The 18,609-nt window shown below is 37.2% G+C and overlaps 1 protein-coding gene and 1 long non-coding RNA gene across 5 annotated transcripts in view; one reads left to right on the top strand and one right to left on the bottom strand.

The window, feature by feature from the left end:
- LOC147833651 (uncharacterized) overlaps positions 1–17,290 on the bottom strand; it is a 734,785-nt gene extending 717,495 nt beyond the window's left edge. Inside the window, exons 1-3 of one of the 3 annotated variants that reach the window (XR_015509361.1) lie at positions 15,792–17,290; positions 14,941–15,684; positions 13,023–14,308 (exon numbers count right to left, since the gene is read on the bottom strand). Coding sequence is in view for 1 of the 3 variants with exons in the window: in XM_087284123.1 (XP_087140249.1) it covers positions 15,320–15,407; positions 15,510–15,684; positions 15,792–15,954 (426 nt within the window). In the remaining 2 variants the exon portion in view is untranslated. Of the gene's footprint in view, positions 1–12,942; positions 14,309–14,940; positions 15,685–15,791 lie in introns of those variants that run through there. The other 2 variants (XR_015509360.1, XM_087284123.1) reach the window with 2 other exon arrangements.
- LOC147833650 (uncharacterized) overlaps positions 2,130–18,609 on the top strand; it is a 36,706-nt gene continuing 20,226 nt past the window's right edge. The window contains exons 1-4 of one of the 2 annotated variants that reach the window (XR_015509390.1): positions 2,130–2,219; positions 9,414–9,510; positions 18,210–18,370; positions 18,492–18,569. This is a non-coding gene — a long non-coding RNA (uncharacterized LOC147833650). The remainder of the gene's footprint in view (positions 2,220–9,413; positions 9,511–18,209; positions 18,371–18,491; positions 18,570–18,609) is intronic. The other variant, XR_015509391.1, reaches the window with a different exon arrangement.

The raw sequence follows: 18,609 nt of genomic DNA, 5'->3' as shown, positions 1-18,609 counted from the left end.
CAGCGGATGCCCTTCCAGCTGCAACCCATCACTGGGAAATATCCATACACACTCATTCACTACAGACCATTTAAATTACCCAATTCACCTATTGCACATGTCTTTGGACTGTGGGGGAAATCGGAACGCCTGGAGGAAACCAACGCCAATACGAGGAGAACATGCAAACTCGCAGTAAAGGTCAGTTGGCATTTCTGTGCAGAGGTGACAGCGCTACCCACTGCGCCACCCTAGTATTATCAGATATTTTTTTAAAGTGTTTTTATTGCTCACCCTTAGTCTTTGCAAGTCTTGGGCATGTGTAATAAACCATCATTTAAAAAATACAATAAACAAAAGACCATGTAAAAAAAAAAAAAAACAATAGAAACCTTTATAAATGTTCTAAGCGTTTCCTCTACAAATGCTGTTAAAACTTTATTAACAAAAATGAATAACTATTCACAATTAAAACAAACAAAATTCACTGACCGGAAGTGTGGCTTTGGGATTTTCAGGATTTAGCGGCTTTTAACATGCCACCAGTAGAAGGCAACATATTACCTCTTTGAATATTTTTTTCTTTCTTTTTTTTTTTTTTTAATATTTCCCAAATTATGTTTAACAGAGAAAGGAAATGTTCACAGTATGTCTGATAATATTTTTGTTTTATTTCGGCTAGAATAAAGGTGGTTTTACATTTTTTAAACACCATTTTAAGGTCAAAATTATTAGCCCCTTAAAGCTTTTTTTTTTTTGTGATAGCCTACAGAACAACAAACCATCATTATACAATAACTTGCCTAATTACCCTAACCTGCCTAATTAACCTAGTTAAGCCTTTAAATGTCCCTTTAAGCTGTATAGAAATATCTTGAAAAATATCTAGTCAAATATTATTTACTGTCATCATGGCACAGATGAAAAAAATCAGTTATTATAAATAGTTATTCAAATTAATATGTTTAGATGTTTAGATCTCTCAGTTAAACAGAAACTGGGGGGGGGGGGGAATAAACAGAGGGGCTAATAATTCAACTGTATATTCAGTTGTGTTTGAGTATAAAAAGTCTTTGTAATTTTCTTGTTGTAAAATCGAGTTTTGACTGACGTCATCATTTCTGCCCCCATAAAGTTTTTTTCTTAAGTTCACATGAGGTGACCATCTATGAGACAAGAAAAAAAAAAGGCAATTGTGAAGAAAACAAGGTGCGTTTCTCTGATTGTGAACAATTAATTGTCATTTCCGGACAAACTGTCTTTTCAATGTTATTCTAAACATGTTTTAAAAAAGTCGTGGTAACATTGAATTCACTGTAAATACTTTTTTCTTCCTTGTTTAGGCCTTGGGGTGTAAAATGAAGCCTTTTTGTCTGAAAAAAACAAAACAAAACAATATTGGGTTTATGCTGAAAACAAGAAAAGTTATCTGCAAACAGCTACTATTAATGCTCAAGCACTTCAATGCCACTAGGTTTATTTGTGTTTTCATTCCACAGATAGCCTGACCTCCATTAAAGTCTGTAACGACAACTCCTTTTGGCTGTTCCTTTTAGGGGGTCACCACGGTGGATCATCTAGCCCTGTTTATAAACTTTATAAACTATTATCTACCAATTGGTTTAAAATTAAATAACATTTCTATTTAATTGAATTTTGGAACCATTTGGCAGGCATATTTGTTCTTTTTTTATCATAAACCTGCTTCTTTTGTCATAAATATAGAGCATTTTGAAAGATATAAACAAAAATGGTCCCAACGTATTTCCTGTTTTACATTTTTAATTTCCATAGCTTCCGAGAACCCAAAAAGGTCTACGTATTGATAAATAATGTTATGATAGCAGTTTTTAATATTAAGTTATAATTGAATTGCCCCCTGTTAAAGTTATGAAATAGTTTGATGACAAGCAGGAAATGTTCATGCACCAATGACATCACAATGAAATGGCCTATATCAGAAACCACTTCTCTCGCATATTTCTTCTCAAGTTCATAAACATCTTGCTATAACTCTGTTGACATTTGCACTGGAACAGATACAGAATTTTAAAAGTTTTTGTAATACATGCATGCCATATTATTACATATACTCTGCCTGAAAATATGGTTATCATGATAAATGTGCAGTGCACTGCTATAGAATTAATGTGTCCGGCAGGTGGAGCTGTCGTGCTTCCATTACATCTTAAAGCCACTGAAGAGTAGAAAACACCGACGCAGTCTCAACATCACTGCAGGTAAACCCACAACACACACGTTTGTTCAGCATTTGAGGTGCTTTAGCTAATGCAGCAAACCTTTCACCTCCTGTAATATGTGCACTTACGAAAGCCGTCTTTTATGGCTGATTTTCAAGTTTATCAGCTGTTGAGTGCAGCATTACCTAACTTCATCCCGTGACAGCTGAGATGACCCGAGAGGACGGGGGATATCGACCGCGTGTCACTCAAGCATCCATCGGACAAAACCTGTTAGGCCTCTAATAGCCAAGTTCAGGGCCTTGTTTCAGGCCCGGGGGAAAATTACCTTTAGCTCTTCACCACGCCAGGGGTCTCTGAGATTGGAGAGCGATAGCAGGGAAGGGAGTAATCGGACCCCTGTAATTGCCTGTCGGGCCTGACATTTGTAGTTAGGGAGAGCTGGGAAATGGACCTCACCGACCACAGGATAACAAAGTCATCATTATCTGCGCGTAATGCACTGTTGCCGAGCTCGCGGAGGAATACGTTTCAGCGCGTAATGTGAGGCGATTTGGAAACGCAGCGCTAAATGCGACGGTAATGACTTCTTATTACACAGAGGAAACATCTGGCAGTCAACGTTAATTTCCATATTTAGTCTCCTCTGCGAGGCTGCTGAATGAACGCGTTTGAATATCTACTCGAACGAGGACTCGCTTTCACCTCGTTCCTTTGGGCAAATTGAAAGCGCACTCGAGGCGCAATTTTGCCGCCCTTGAAAATGGAAGCACTGAGAAAGTGTTTTCCTCACCCCGAGCCATTGACATAACATCTGGGTTGGCATCATCTCGAGTAGCAGCCTGTGAATGGTTGGTTCTGTCTATCGTATTTCAACCCCATGTGACCTGGTGTTAAGTGTCTCAGGAAATTGCTCTGTCTCCCCACATCAGTCAAGCATAATGCGGGCATCGTATTGCTGATGGAAAATGAATGGCAATAAAAAAAGGAGCGGGCGAACGGGAAGCAGAGGTTCGCCGTCTCTCGTGATGTGACCTGGCACTGCGACCGCCGTCTCCGTGCTCCCTTGAAAGCCGATATTAGGCTAATGACTGCCAAGCACGGACATGAGAATTTAATTAATTGCCTACACATTTCTGCAGAGAAAAGATAGAAAGGCCTAATATAAGGAACAGGCCGATGCCTATAATCGTCTTTTATTATATCTGAGGGCCTGTGATTGCGGTCGCCCCTGCTGAAAGGAAGGCTCTTGTATAACCTGCTTTGCATGTGAGCGGGCCTGAAGAACGGGGGCCACTGAAGACCTTTGCTCATCTGTGGCGCAAAAGCGAAATGTCATTGAATTCCTCGTGGAAAGAGCTCGTTGGTGCAGATGAAAGAGACAGGAAAGCGTGATTAGCTCTGTTTCATCTGATCATAATGTAGCTGTCTGTCAAAATCAATGCACAATTACAGGCTTGGGACTCTGAGAGGAGGCAGGTGGTCCTTTTGGACTGCCAACACGCTCCACAGTGGCCATTGTGTGCGGGATTTTTAAAGATATCTATCATCTTTGAGATGAGGAAATTTGCTCTCTTAAAGAAGAGAATGAAAAGGAAGTCAGTCGGATACAGTGTACTACAGTTTGAAAACTGTTCTTTCTCTAATTATAATAATAGTAATAAATTGCATTTATAATGTTCATTGCTCACACACAAAGTGCTTTAAAAAGTGAAACTAATACAGATAAATAATGACCATGTGCACACTAAGGTTTCCGGAATGATGGCTGCATTTAAATACAGGGTTGAATTCCTTCTATTCTAAATTTTGTGTGTACAGAACAGGAATCGCTTCTGATATTCTTATAATTGACTCACCATAGCAACCTCTTGCCATTTTGCATATTTGGTATGTGCTATTTGACCACAGTTGTATTACAGTAGCCAAATACTCATTATGGTGCTCAATTTTAGCTAAAGCACTGTAAACCGAAGCTTCTTATTTTGTTTGTCGGGAAGGCTGCTAAGGAGAGCGGGGCACAAATGGCCTGTTTCCACTGAGTGGTACGGTACTGTACATTTCAGTACACTTTTATGGCCGTTTCCACTGTCAAAGTGTACCAAAAAGCGAACCATACCGTACCACTTTCGGGTAACCTTTGCAAAGGGTACCAAAGGCAGAGCTAGACGCACAGCTAAACGCTATTGGTTTACAGAGATGCGTCACTCGCTCATGAACAAGTCAGAATGAATACAAAGGAACCGCCATTTTTTAATACACAGCTGAGACATTACAGCGTTAAAATATATACATACAATAATCAGTGGCGGTGCTAGCTTGAATGGCACCCTGGGTGAACCATTCCATATACGCTCCCCTCCTCCCTCAAGCCTATAATTAATAGTTGGTTTATAGAAGTGTAGTTCTAGTATGGTTCTAGAAGGTTACATGTAGTGTATATAGAAATGGACCATTAAACGTAATTGGTTTTTTACCCTAACATTGGGTGAAATATGGACAAAACCAGAATTAGAATGATTAAACATTTATATAATAATAATAATATTATTAATGATAGTATTGTTATTATTATTATTAATATTATTTTACAATGATTATTATAAATAAATAACAGAAATCAATCCTAAATGTAATTGAAAAACTATTTGGCAATTCTATAAAATACAAAAAATATACATGTGTTATAGAATTATCTGTTAATAGAGTTGACTCAAGGCCGAGAATTAATGTTATGAAGTCTCCCTGTCTCATTACCCATCCTTTTTGCTTCTATAGCAATACTTAGTCAAAATAAAATCATATATCAACTTTAGTTTTGTCAACTATCAACGTGCATGTAACCAACCGGGATTCACACCAGGAGGCATGCGGTAATGGTTCTGTGTGCACATGTATCAGCTTGCTTTGACCAGCTTTGCTTCAGTTGCACATAGAGAAAAACAAACTTGTGCATGCTAAAGATGCCAAAAGGTGATAGCCATGAACGTCATTATTTTGGCATTACCACTCTTGGGATTAACTTGCATAAAGTAAAACATATCTCAAAGCTTACTGGGCAACATCATTTTTACCTGGGCAAAATTTTTGTTTTTGTTTTGCACCATCTCCCCCTGCCACCCTCCCTGCAAAATGCCGTCCTGGGCGATCACCCATATTGCCAATGCCTAAATCCGCCACTGATAATAATGGTCGACCGGAGCTCAAACAAAACTGGGGCGTCATCTTGATGACCAGCCACAAAGCCGAGAAGAACCGAATCTGCGGTTCCCTGTTGTTGTTTTACGAGCCCGTCTAAAAGTACAAGCGGTTTCACTTTTTCCAGAGAGCTCTGTGATCGTGCCTATATTAAAAATAACAAACTTCTTGAGTTAATGATAATAACGTGTGCGTGATATTATAAAGTGCTTCTGACATCCGATCCTTTCAGAAACGGACAAATGCAAGAGTGAAGCACAAAAAAGCAAAGGAGAAACCCAAAAAAGCAAAGGAGCAAATGATTCTTTCAGCAACCTAAACCATGAAAAAACTGCCATGTTTAACTATTATTATCACCTTTTGGACTATAATGAACTCGGAATGACAGAATTACTTTCCAACTATAGGCTACATCTGCTGGTGAAGATTACGGATACAGATCAGAGGTTTGCAAATATTTGAATTACATTAATATAGTTCCTTTAATCATTAATATCATCAATTGTTGGTTAGCATGAATTAAAGATTTGCATTATGAAATTACATTCGCTAAGATAGGCCTACAGTTGAAGTCAATTTATTTTGCCCTCTCATTCATTTAAAATAATGTTTAAGAAATTTTTCACAGTGTTACCTAAAAAAAATTATATATATATATATATATATATATATATATATATATATATATATATATATATATATATATATATATATATATATATATATATTCTGGAGTCATAATAAGTTGTATTTCTTATTGTTTATTTCATGAATAAAAGCAGCTTTTAATTTAAGTAAAATTAAGGTTAGTATTACTAGTCTCCTTAAGAAATATTTACTGTAAATTTTTTGATACACACAACAAATCAGATACAAAATAATTTGACTAATTATTTCAACTTTCGTTGTAAACTGATTAAGTCTTTAAATTACACTTTAATCTGAATAAAAGACTATAAAATACTTAAAGGGACTTTGTCTGATTACAACTGCAAAATTACTAGTAAAATGTTCTGCACTGGGCGACGCAGTGGTGCAGTAGGTATTGCTGTCGCCTCACTGCAAGAAGGTCGCTGGATTGCTGGTTCGAACCTCGGCTCGGCTCAGTTGGGGTTTCTTTGTGGAGCTTGCATGTTCTCCCTGCGATCGCGTGGGTTTCCTCTGGGTGCTCCGGTTTCCCCCACAGTCCAAAGACATGCGGTACAGGTGAATTGGGAAGGCTAAATTGTCCGTAGTGTATGAGTGTGTGTATGAATGAGTGTGTAGATGTTTCCCAGAGATGGGTTGCGGCTTGAAGGACATCCATTGCGTAAAAATGTGCTGGATAATTAGTGGTTCATTCCGCTGTGATGACCCTGGTTTAATAAAGGGACTAAGCCGACAAGAAAATAAATGAATGTTCTGCACTGACTGACACCATGGGGAAGATACAAAAGTAGATATTAGAAATGAGTTAATTAAACTTTTATGTTTAAAAATGTGTAGTAAATAAATCATATGTTGAAGACGGAAATAAAAAATAAATAAATAAATAAACGAGTTGAATATGACTTACATGAGTGTGACTGAAAACTACATTTAATCAATCTGTTCCTTGGTACTTGGCGACTGTTTGTAAATTCAAGACTGCATTTCCTAACTTGAAACGATGTACACAAGATTTCCCCCTTACACCCAACTTTTGTAAAGCACGCTGCTGTGTCAGAATCCTTGCTTGTAAAATACGCTTTAGAATGCTTAGTTTAAGCAAATTTGATGAACATGATCATGCATGTTGATCTGTGTCGCTCTTGCTCACCGAAAACCAGGCTGAAAGTGCTGTACTGTGCGCGTTGTGTGCGTCCGATCCCTAAGTAACAATAACAGTCGCCTGATATTACCTGTCTGTAATCCTCAAAGTTGTTTAGAATTGAATGTTTATAGATGGTGTGACACAACGCCTATGTGTGCCTTTAATGCACCTCTTTGATTCTTTTTACGTCCTTGTCGCGGCACCAGTGGCACCGAAATTAGGCACCGAAATCCATATGCTGAGTTTATCTGGTACATACCGGTTACAAAGGTACCGGTGCTATAATGGCACCGGGTTTCGGGACCCAACCCTATATATTGTATGTTGTTTTTGAACCCAAATAAGGACTAAATGTATGGTGTGTATAGTTTTTCTGTAATTGGCAACATATCGTAGACTGTAAGGGTCTGTATGAGTTTATATTAATTGCATTTATTTATTTATTTTATATAACTGCAGACATTACAGTAGGCTATTTCCTACTGTCATTGATCTGCAGCTATAATCAAATTATGTTCATAAAAAGGTAAATAATAACCATTTATACACATATTTGTGTGTATAAAGCATCTTTTAAGTGAGAAGTGCTTCTCATATGATCCGTGAATGACCCATACAGCTTACTTTGACATTTCCTCGAGCAAGAATGAAGTCGTCTGAAAGTTTTTGTCGTACACCATGCCCTACTATGGTACCCTTTTGGCAGTGGAAGCGCAAGCCTGATAAAAGTTACCCACACTGTACCCTATTGTACCACTCCTTGGAAACGGGTCAAAAGTAACACTTTTTTGTGTTTATTTGCACTTTTATCCAGTAATATATAATTTTCTCAAATTTTATTAAAAAGTTAAAAACATAACACTCAAAATTCAATAATTATTTTGTTAGTTTAATTGGTGTCGAACAGTGTGTATTTATAACACCGTTAACTAACCCCACTGTGTTGTGTTTTTCTCAAAACTGGCTACCAATCAAAAGTCAGCAGTCATCTTTCAAAATGGTTCCATCTTTTAGCCTAGAAGACGATAATCACAACAATATAAGATTTTACTGACATACTTTAACAGATTTTTACAAATAAAAATATATTGAGTATAATAAAACTGTTATGCTTCAAAAATATTTTCTCCATTGTTTCTCATCCAAATTTCGCTGAACTTTTTCTATAATTGACAGAAAGATGTCTGCCGACATTGTGGTGAAAACCTTTGAAGCATGCCATGGCTAACACTTAACAAATACTGTTACATTTTACCCCGTCTTACTTAGTGCCCTGCATTCCTCTATGTTCTTAAAGTGTTGCCAAGTCCACTTAAACATACCACTTTTGCCATACATGATCCAGTTTATACAAATAATATAGTAAGCAAGTGCTGGGAACAATATTTTATTATATATTTAGTAGATGGCTTGATTATTTCTTAGCTTTTGGTAATGGGATTGTTTGCATTTTTCTAGCAATATCTGGCAACACTGGTGAGTTAATACCTTGTTTCTTGTGATTTCTTGTAACATGCAAAAGAGCCAATTCTGATATGCATTTAAGACATCATGATTCATGTACAACTACACTGTAAAAAATTATATGACCAAATAGTAGTGATATCATGTTTTTGCTCGTTGTAACATATTAAACTAAGTTAATCGTGTTCTACCTTCACTAGTTACATATTCAATAGACTCATAAGGTTAATTTGATTCAGTTTTAAAGGCAACCAGGATTTCTTTACTGTGTAGTTGTTGAGTTTGGTTTTGTACACACTGCCTTAGATTTTTGTAAAAGTTGTTGACAATACCTGCATTCTTCAGACTTTAACACAGTTGTTGGATGTAACTGTGGTTGCCCCAGTTACTGAAGTGTGTGTGTGTGTGTGTGTGTGTGTGTGTGTGTGTGTGTGTGTGTGTGTGTGTGTGTGTGTGTGTATTAAAATAAGCATTAAAGGTAATCTGAAAGCGGAATTTAGTTTCACTTTACATGGTCAATAAATAAATCAACACTGTTAAAAAGCTAAGCAAATTCGTCAATATGAGCTATTTTTAATAGAAAAAAAAATTATGTAACTAACAGTGAAAGGAAGACTAAAGGTGTACAGTTACATTTCAGAAACTATAAAAATTATTTGTTTATACATTTTATTTTCGAAGAATTTGCTAATTTTCAATTTGTTAATAGAATTATTATTATTATTATTAATAATAGTAGTAGGAGTGATTAGTAATTTCTTTTTATTATTATTTTGTAGGGGTTTTCACCTTGATTGATAGGAACATGGAGCTGTACAGACAGGAACGTGTGGGGAGCAGAGACAGGGGAGCGTTCGGCAAAGGACCTCGAACCCGGTAATCTAATTCTGGTCACTGCAAGCAGTTTGGTGCTATGTGTCGACACAATAACCACTAGGCTATTGGCGCTGACTTGATTAGCAATTTCTGTCGAAGGAATTTTACAAAATTATAAAAAAAAATGTTTAACAATAAATTAAGTACAATATGATTTTAATAAGGATTTTGTTCATACTTTACAATTATTGTGTTTACTAACATGTACAGTCAATGCTTTAATTGCTGTATTCATCCGATTGCCGTATTCATTCAGCAGATGTACATTGTTAGTTCTTGTTAACCCACACTAATGTTAATGGTTACACTTTACAATAAGATTCATTAGTTAATGTTAATTAATGCATTTACTAACATGAACAAACAATGAACAATACATCTACTACTGCATTTGTTCATGTTAGTAACGTTAGTTAATGAAAATACAGTAGTTCATTGTTAGTTCATGTTAACTCATGGTGCATTAACTAATGTTAACAAGCATGGACTTGGATGTTAATAATGCATTAGTAAATGTTCAATTATGATTAATAAATGCTGTACATGTGTTGTTCATGATTAGTTCATGTTAGTAAATGCATTAACTAATGAACCTTATTGTAAAGTGTTACCATGTTAACAAGTACAACTTTGTATTTAAAAATTGCATTTGTAAAGGTTACTATTAAATAAACTAATGGAACCTTATTGTAAGGCTTTTAAAAGACTTTGGCACTGCAAATCAGGTTTCCACATACATTGTATCCAAGTCCATTTAGATATTTAAACAAAATATGCAATCAATAAAAATCAAGTCATGATCATATTTTATTTTGGTATAATAAGCGTAATTTAGAGGCTTTTGCCTTCATATAAGCCCTTGGGATACCAAATGATCAATAAGAAGTCACGTTATTATTTGTTGTTCCTAAAACTTGGATAAGCGACAAGACTTTTGTCAGGTAGTTTATATTTAGTACTGTTTTGGAAGTTCAGTAAGATCTGACATTAATATTTGGCAAATCTGCACTAAACATATTATGATTTTGGTATATGGACTAATCTAACCAAGAGACCCGAAATAGAAGTGTAATCACCATTATATTACTGAACCAAAAATCAGTTGAGATATTGTCTAGTTCACCTCTAAAGTAACACTTCCAATTTTTTCCCTTAAACGGAAGAGTGTATCATATACAGCATCCCAGGCAGCACAAAATGTGGTTGCTGTCTGTTAAAATATAATATTTTGTTAGCCATCTCCCAGTGGAGGGGGAAAAAACACACATTCCAGTAAATGGCAACTATTACAGTCAGATTAACGATTTTTGTCAGAAGGGATGCTATATGATATCCATTTACGCATGACCTCTACTCGGCTAATCATGAAAATGTATCTTCTATTCACTTGCGGTCCAGTACTCATGCATAAATTACTTTATCATGGATCGTGTTGTGCAGCTCAGACTGTCACATCCTACTGCAGAGCTAAAATACAGCAAAGCGTTTTCCATACAGCGGTCTGGATATCAAGTTGGTGGGGGGAAGAGCAGCCCATTAACCCCAGCTTGGTCTTAGAAGATTAGGCAGGTCAGAAAGAGTGGAATTAGCTTCCCCAAGAGAACATCTGATCACAAGCCTCATCCAATTACTGCCTTATGTCTCATCAAATGAGATCCATGGGTAAACAGATACACTTTGAGGATGTAGACTGAGCCAAGGTGTCCTAATGAGTAGTTTTCTGTCACATCTCAACTGCTGGCTTGAACTTCTGTGGTTGGTGTGATGCAAACGATATGTTGTGTTATTTAGGAGCTGCGAAACATAGAGTTTTAGATTCATCAATGCTCCGGATTTGTGAAACAAGAACACATTATTGTTTCTATTGATCTGCAAGGGAACCGTCTGATAGATCATTGCACCACTAAGAGGACATTTCAGTCTTTGTGATAGATGTCAATTTGCGGTCTAATGTGGTCTCATCTGGATTAAAATGTCAGTCAATATGTGGATGATGTTGCATATAGGGCTGAAAGGGACCATCTGCTCACTCTGAGAGGATTTCATGCTTGTTCGGGATGATTGTGAGTTAGAGTCAGTGTTTGAAATATTGATGTGATTCTACTTTTTTCTTTTTTTTAGCATATTTATCTATTTTGTGGATTTTTGGTGACTTTTTCACTGTCACTGAATCAATTATTCAATAGTGCAAAAAGAAATACGCTCAGGAATGTTTAAAGTCCACATAAAGCGGAAGCTGCGACTCATTTTGTTTTTGTATTGTGATGCAGTTCCTATAGAAACAGAATATTAAATGAGCAAACAGTGGGCATGGCTTGTTTTTTTCACTTCAAGATGATTGGATGTAGTAAAGTAGGTATTTTATTTAGACAGAAATGCGTTTTAGAAGAGTCATTACAACCTAACAGACACCTCCTGTACACTATTTGTTGTCAAAACTTACTGTTGGATAGGTGTGGGTAAATATGTTAGCCACGCACAATACCTAAGACATACGTAATCTGACAATTTAACTGACAAAACAAACAAACAGGAAGTGCATTTTCAGATATCAACAAAAGATTACAAGGGAAAACGTTTTAGATTTTTTCCTTAATGACATACACAGATGAATTGTTCACCACAAAACTAGCAATGTGAGCTAGAAAAATCAATATGTTAGGCTTGATTTGATTTCATGTGTACTTTAAGTTATAAGCTATGTTTTCTTGCACTTATTTTCATGATGCTGAAGCCCCATGTGAATCGGGTGTAAAACACGCTTAATGAAAATACCACAATTAGCATAAATTTAAAAAATGGGCATTATAGATTATGCACTACCAAAGAGCAGTCTCAGACCTCCACCGTATCTTTATTGGATTTCATCTTCTGAGGCACATGTAATTATATTTTTATATAACAATTTTGACCTTAAAATAGTTTTTAAAAAATTTTGAACCGCTTTTATTGTTGCCGAAATAAAACAAATAAGACTTAAAAAAATATTATCGTACATGCAGTGAAAATTTCCTTGCTCTGTTAAACATCATTTGGGAAATAAAAAATAAATAAACAAATAATTCAAAGGGGGGCAAATGGCTTCTAATGCAGCAAATATTTTTTTAATTTTGGCTCCAGATTATCAGAAAGAGACAATTTTGTTCTCTTTGACTCAATTAAAATTAAAATCATCTTTTGTTGAATATTACCAGAAGTAAAATCGTAGTAATACTTTTCAAAATTAAACATTTCAGGTAGTTTCTAAAAATATGAACCTGAGCATTTAAATAGCAGACAGAACGTCAGCGAGCATGCAAGCAATAAACAATGTTAGCATTAAAAGTTCTCTTGGAATTTATATAAATAGATATAAAATATCTTTAATTGTGTTCTGATTATGAACAAAGGTCTCGACATGATAGTCAGCAATAATAACAGAATGTTTATTTTAAACAAGCCTTTAATGGGTGCTTTCCTCCTGATGATTGACAAAAAGCATTGACAGCCAATCAGATTCTGATTTTAAACACTACCTCAAAGAGTTCGAGGATGTAACATGGTAACATGGATGAAAACATAATGTATGCTAAAGAAACATTACCGTGCATTGTGGATGCTATATAATATGATTGTGGTTATCTTTATAGTTAAAGTGAAAAGACCTAAATTGGTTAAGTTATTTCATTTAGCTAGTAATGATATAATTCACAGAACATCCTGTTAAAATATCACCCAGTCCACTTCCATTAGAGAGTGACAATCCAATAATACATTTGGTAAAAAAACAGGAGAGATGGATGACCTTTCCTATAATAAAAGGAAACGGATCTTCAGAGCTGCAATATGACCCACAGATGAATAGCGGTGTGCTGTAATCTGGCCAGATGTATTAGAAAAACTGTGTGCGTGGGGACGTGTTTGTCCTGTCCTGTCTCTCATTGGCTGAGATAATGTTTTATCAGGTAACTGTCAGCCGTGAAGCTTGAGCATTAATGTTATCTGAGACAGCAGTTTATTTCCTCATCCCTGTTATCCTCCCCCATTCGGCTTCACCTTGAGCTGACAGGCTCGGCGAGGAAACCTCCGTGATCTCTTTTGATGGCGGCTCCTTGGAGAGAGGTGAAATGAAAAAGTTGCTCGCTCGAAACGGCCCTGATAAGACCTAATCAGCCGTTGTGGCGACTTCCATTTAGCGCACGGTGTAACAAATCATCTGTCACTAAGCCGGCGAGCAGCTCATGTCAGTCTCCATATTCCTCCACTGAACACATCATTTCTCTGCCAGTGCTGGATTCATATCCCTCGTGAACCCTCCTGACAGGTTTGTTATCAGTCGGCCTGGCTGGCAAACCCCAGGGAGATGGAGCACAGCTATTAAAGGACGAGATTCGGAGTGTGTAAATGTCAAGTAAGCTGTCATCTGTGGATTTCATTGCTTCTACGGAAGTCAGAAGACATCGGCTCATATTCAGGGTGTTAAACACGCTGACAGTTCTCACCTGTCACCAATAATTTGATGACGCCATTTTGCAGAGACGATAAAATCGAGCAGACAGGCTTTCTTTTGTGAAGGACACCATCCCTGTCTGCTCTGCGGCTGCAATGCTGTGGCCAAACACCAGATTTACAGAACAGACGTATATTGACCCGTCAGCCTTGGACATTCTATTGTTTCTGTCTTCATCTCTCTCAGTGAGAAACCAGCGGTAATAAAGCCTTGCTTTCCACTACATTGAGCATAAGGAGCTCCTGCCACCTGCCATAAAGCTGATGGATGAACCAGGCTGATTCCTGCCCCAATTTCTGCAGCAGTGCCCTGTGAAAATAGGCACAAATAAGGGTCAATTGTTTAATGAGAGTCAAACTCGCTTCTGAGTAATTGCCCTTTTGACCAGTGTGACCATGATAAGCAACAACTAATTCCCAAGGATCGCTAAGAAAACACTGAATGCATTGAAAGCCAATCAGCAGATCTAATGTGTGACTTGGGCCCAACCCAGTTCTACCCCTTAGCCCTTCCCCTTACCCCTACCCCTATTTTTGTGCATTCATGTGAAGGGGTAGGGGTGTCCCAATTCTCCTTAGCTAAAAGGCGAAGGGCTAAGGGTAAGAGCTAAATAGCCCTTGAAACAGAGATTTTTTAGAACCACACTATTCAATTCAATTCACCTTTATTTGTGTAGCACTTTTACAATGTAGATTGTGTCAAAGCAGCTTCATATAAAAGATCAAAGTAAATTGAAACAGTGTAGTTCAGTTTTTAGTGTTTAAGTTCAGTTCAGTTTAGCTGAGTTCAGTGTGGTTTAATAATCACTACTGAGAGCCCAAACACTGAAGAGCAAATCCATCGATGTGTAGCTCCACCGATCCCGAACCATGCAAGCTAGTGGTGACAGCGGCGAGGGAAAAAAAACTTCACCAATTGGGGAAAGTGAAGAAAAAAAATACCTCGAGAGAAACCAGACTCAGTTGGGCACGACCATTTCAATTTCTCTGCTGGCCAGACGTCTTGTGCAGAGCTGCAGTCTTAGCGGTGAAGGCTGGAAGCTGGACCTTAGCGAAGACTCGTCTGTCGATGTCGATAGTCTGAGGGCCTCGGGATGAGTATCCCCAGGTGGAATTGTAGAATAAAGAGAATAATTAGCATAGCTGCTTTTTTTAATAGATTATTTCTCGAGCACACAGTATGTTTATTTCTTGATCTAATAATACAAGGAACAGAAACAGTCTCTATTGGGTTTGCCAGATATGCATTACTGATATTTATGTGGGACAAACAAGAGTCTATTTGGCTAAAATGCGAATTTTGTGAATTTTTACTCACTAGTCAGATAGAGCAACGTATTCTGGAGATGTTGTCCAACAGGAGTTCAGCTCCAGCTCGACTGTGGTGCAGGCCGTCAGCACGGAAAAGTCTAGGATGCTCCCAGAAAAGATTGCAGTTATTAGCAAAGATCAATTTCTGTTCTTTACACCATGTTAATAGCCATTCATTTAGAGCAAAAAGTCTACTGAACCTTTCATTTCCTCGGCAGTAGGAAGGAGGTGGTTCAGAAACGATGATCTGCATTGCGGGTGAGGTGTGTCGAACCGTCTCGATCAGGCTCCTGAAGTCCTTCTTCAGGATCTCTGTCTGCCGGAGCCCAGTGTCGTTTGTCCCCACGTGGAGGCAGCGCTCAGGATAGTAGGTATCTATGTAACGCAGGCACCAGACAAGCAGAAAGTGCATACTTTATTACCTTTGGAGGAGGCGGTGCGGACGTGGCGAACCATGGAGTCCCCAATGATAGCCACATCACGACCCGTCTCGCGGAAAGGGGCGAAGCGGATCTCCGTGGAGATCTCAAACACGGAAGGAGGGAACCTTTTGCCCCCGGACCTGGTAAGCACCTTACATGGCTGCACCCAGGGGCCGTGGCAGGCGGGTGTCGGTGTGAACGACGCCTGGGCGAACCTCGTCATCTGTGAGCTGGGCCTGGACAGAAAAACACGTGGGGTTGAGGTAGAGGGAATGTTGTGGTTGTATCGTCCACTTACCTCAGATGAGGCAGCTGCAGCATGGGGTATATCAAGCAGGGCTTGTTGTTCCCGCAGCCGAATGGAAGAGGTCGGTAGCTTTAGCTGACTAGCGGTGCTAGTAGGCTAAAGCTACAAACAACAAGCGGATGCTCGAGGGACAGAATGTTTTAAAGAAGATTTGTTTGTATAAATGTATTAAGGGTTTGTTCACCCTAAGTTAGAGACAAGTACTTAGCGAATGACGAGGAATTTTATGATTAAATTGTAAATTGCGAACCTAAACTCCAAACACACGCAGGGAGGCAACCGAACAGCGACAGTGCTAGAAACCAAGGGCTACGAAAATTTCCCAGAATACACCAGCTACAACGACAGCATGGCTGTCGCACGCTAGTCAGGAGATGCTTGAAGTATTTTCAGTATTTTTTTTAAATTTGTATTTATCGTCATTATTATGAATTTTTACAACAAACAAGCATGTTTTAATACATTCATAAAGACGTTTGTGGTTTACCGGCATGCTTTAAAGTATGATTAAAAAAAAGCTACATTTCGTTATCTTTAATCTTTTATAATAACTCCTGTATAGTAGTCCCACAACATAATTTCACATCTGATACTCAAATACCCTGTCAGAAAAGTCTGGTGGCTAAGATTCATCTTTTTAAAGTGTCTGCTATAACGTTTATGTTGTTTTTGTGTGTTTGCATAAATGATTATGGCCATGGTGTAAATACACAGTACAGTTATGAGCTTACTGCCAGATTATAGTTATGATAACATGACATCTTTGCCTTTAGTGAATTCATGAAGATGAATACTAAAAAATAACGTAAGTGAAATAACTACAGCAGTCGCCATAGTTGATCTAATATATAGTAAGAGATCATGATGACATATCAAGACGTATGCAGGTTTAGTAGTGCTGTCCCATTTCTTATGGGGTAAAATTTGAAGCTCTGAAGAGCTGTTTCATAGGGGTGCCTAGGGAAGGGGTAGGGGTAGGGGTATAAAATAGAATTGGGATTGGGCCTTAAAAATGCAAGTCGAAAAATAATATAATGTAATATATTAATAGCTACTTCTAGATTTACAGTGGAGCTGTAAATATATAGTTTCTAAATATGGTTTTATGCAATGTATATAGAAATGTATATTCTATATTCAAAGTGTTTGGATGCTTAAGGTACACTTTGTAAATGTAATTTTGTGTATTAGATGCATAATATATTACAAGTTCATAATTATTCAAACAGTGGACTTTTACACTTGTTGGTGTCATTACAAAAAAGAAAAAAAAAACGTACCAGAAAATTGTTTTAAGAGACGTCCTACACTTTAAAAATGCTGGGTTCCACACAAATCCTTTATGTTGCCCAAACACAAATCGCTTGTAACTTATGATTTTTACAAATATAAGTGGATTAAACATAAAAGAATTAACTATGCCTAAAAAAACGTAAAACTTAAATAAGCAGTTTGATCAAGCAGCAAAAGTCTTTTTTAAAGTGTGTCCTTATTTGTTTGCATTTGATACTAGCTATTTGCAATATTTCTAGAATAATTTTTAATGTATGCCATATTTTTTGACAAATCAGTGTCATTTTGATATTATTTTTGTTTATTATTATTTTGAATTAGTTTTAATTTTATGTTATCTAGTCATTTTGTTTTGTCACTTTGTAATTATTTCAATTTTTATATGTAGCTTTTTTATTTTAGTTTAGGTTTTAAAATTTAAGCTCTTCATTTAAAATTCTCTGTATTATTCAGAAACAAACATTTAACACTGGACAATGATAAACCCTGGCTTAATGCACCAATTTGTAGTGTCAATGTGCTTATGTGATGTGGATGAACACAGCGTTCAAACTTTTACCCAAAAGCTCTAGTGTTGTGCATTCTCAGACTATGTGCAGTCAACTCCAGAACATTTTAAAACATTAAGTATTTTTAAACTTCGCTTTTTAGGTTTAGGTTTTAAAATTTAGGTTCTTTAATTAAAATGTACACTTTTTGAAATCTGCTTAACTTCATTTAACAAAACACTTTAACTTTAGTTAAAAATAACAAAAAAAATCACAAATCACTTTGCGCAGTGATGAAATATTGAATTCATGACCGCTCAACATTTGAGTAAAGTACCTGATAACACTCGCTATTTTTCACATTCTGTGCTGTCTCGTTTTGTAATGCAGCGTATCTGAGCACAGTGATGGGACTGCCAGATGGTAAGCATCCCAAGGACGTTAGCGAAGCCAAGACTCATGCGGAGCCATCGCAGAATACAATTTGTTTCATTGTAACAGCATGCCAAGGCAGGCTCAGCAGTGGTCCCGCGCGCTCTATGCTCTCATAAGTATGCAAGAACAGAATGAAGTGATGCTCCATCATACACACAGCCTTCACATGCTTATGTAGACAGACCTCCATTAAGCTTTAAAACTACATGTGCAATGACTGCTTACATTTCTTCTTAGATTCAGAGAGGTCAGAGAAGAGAAAAGGTTTTCTTCCATCTACCCTGGAAAGGCGAAACAATCTTGCTTCCACAACTAGTAAGTGGAAACAAAGCTTTAAGTGGTATTACATGCGGTG

This window comes from Danio rerio, chromosome 15 (genome assembly GCF_052040795.2).
Source record: "Danio rerio strain M-AB ecotype USA chromosome 15, GRCz13ab, whole genome shotgun sequence".
Lineage (NCBI taxonomy): Eukaryota > Metazoa > Chordata > Actinopteri > Cypriniformes > Danionidae > Danio > Danio rerio.
This window is presented reverse-complemented; position numbering and strand designations above follow the sequence as displayed.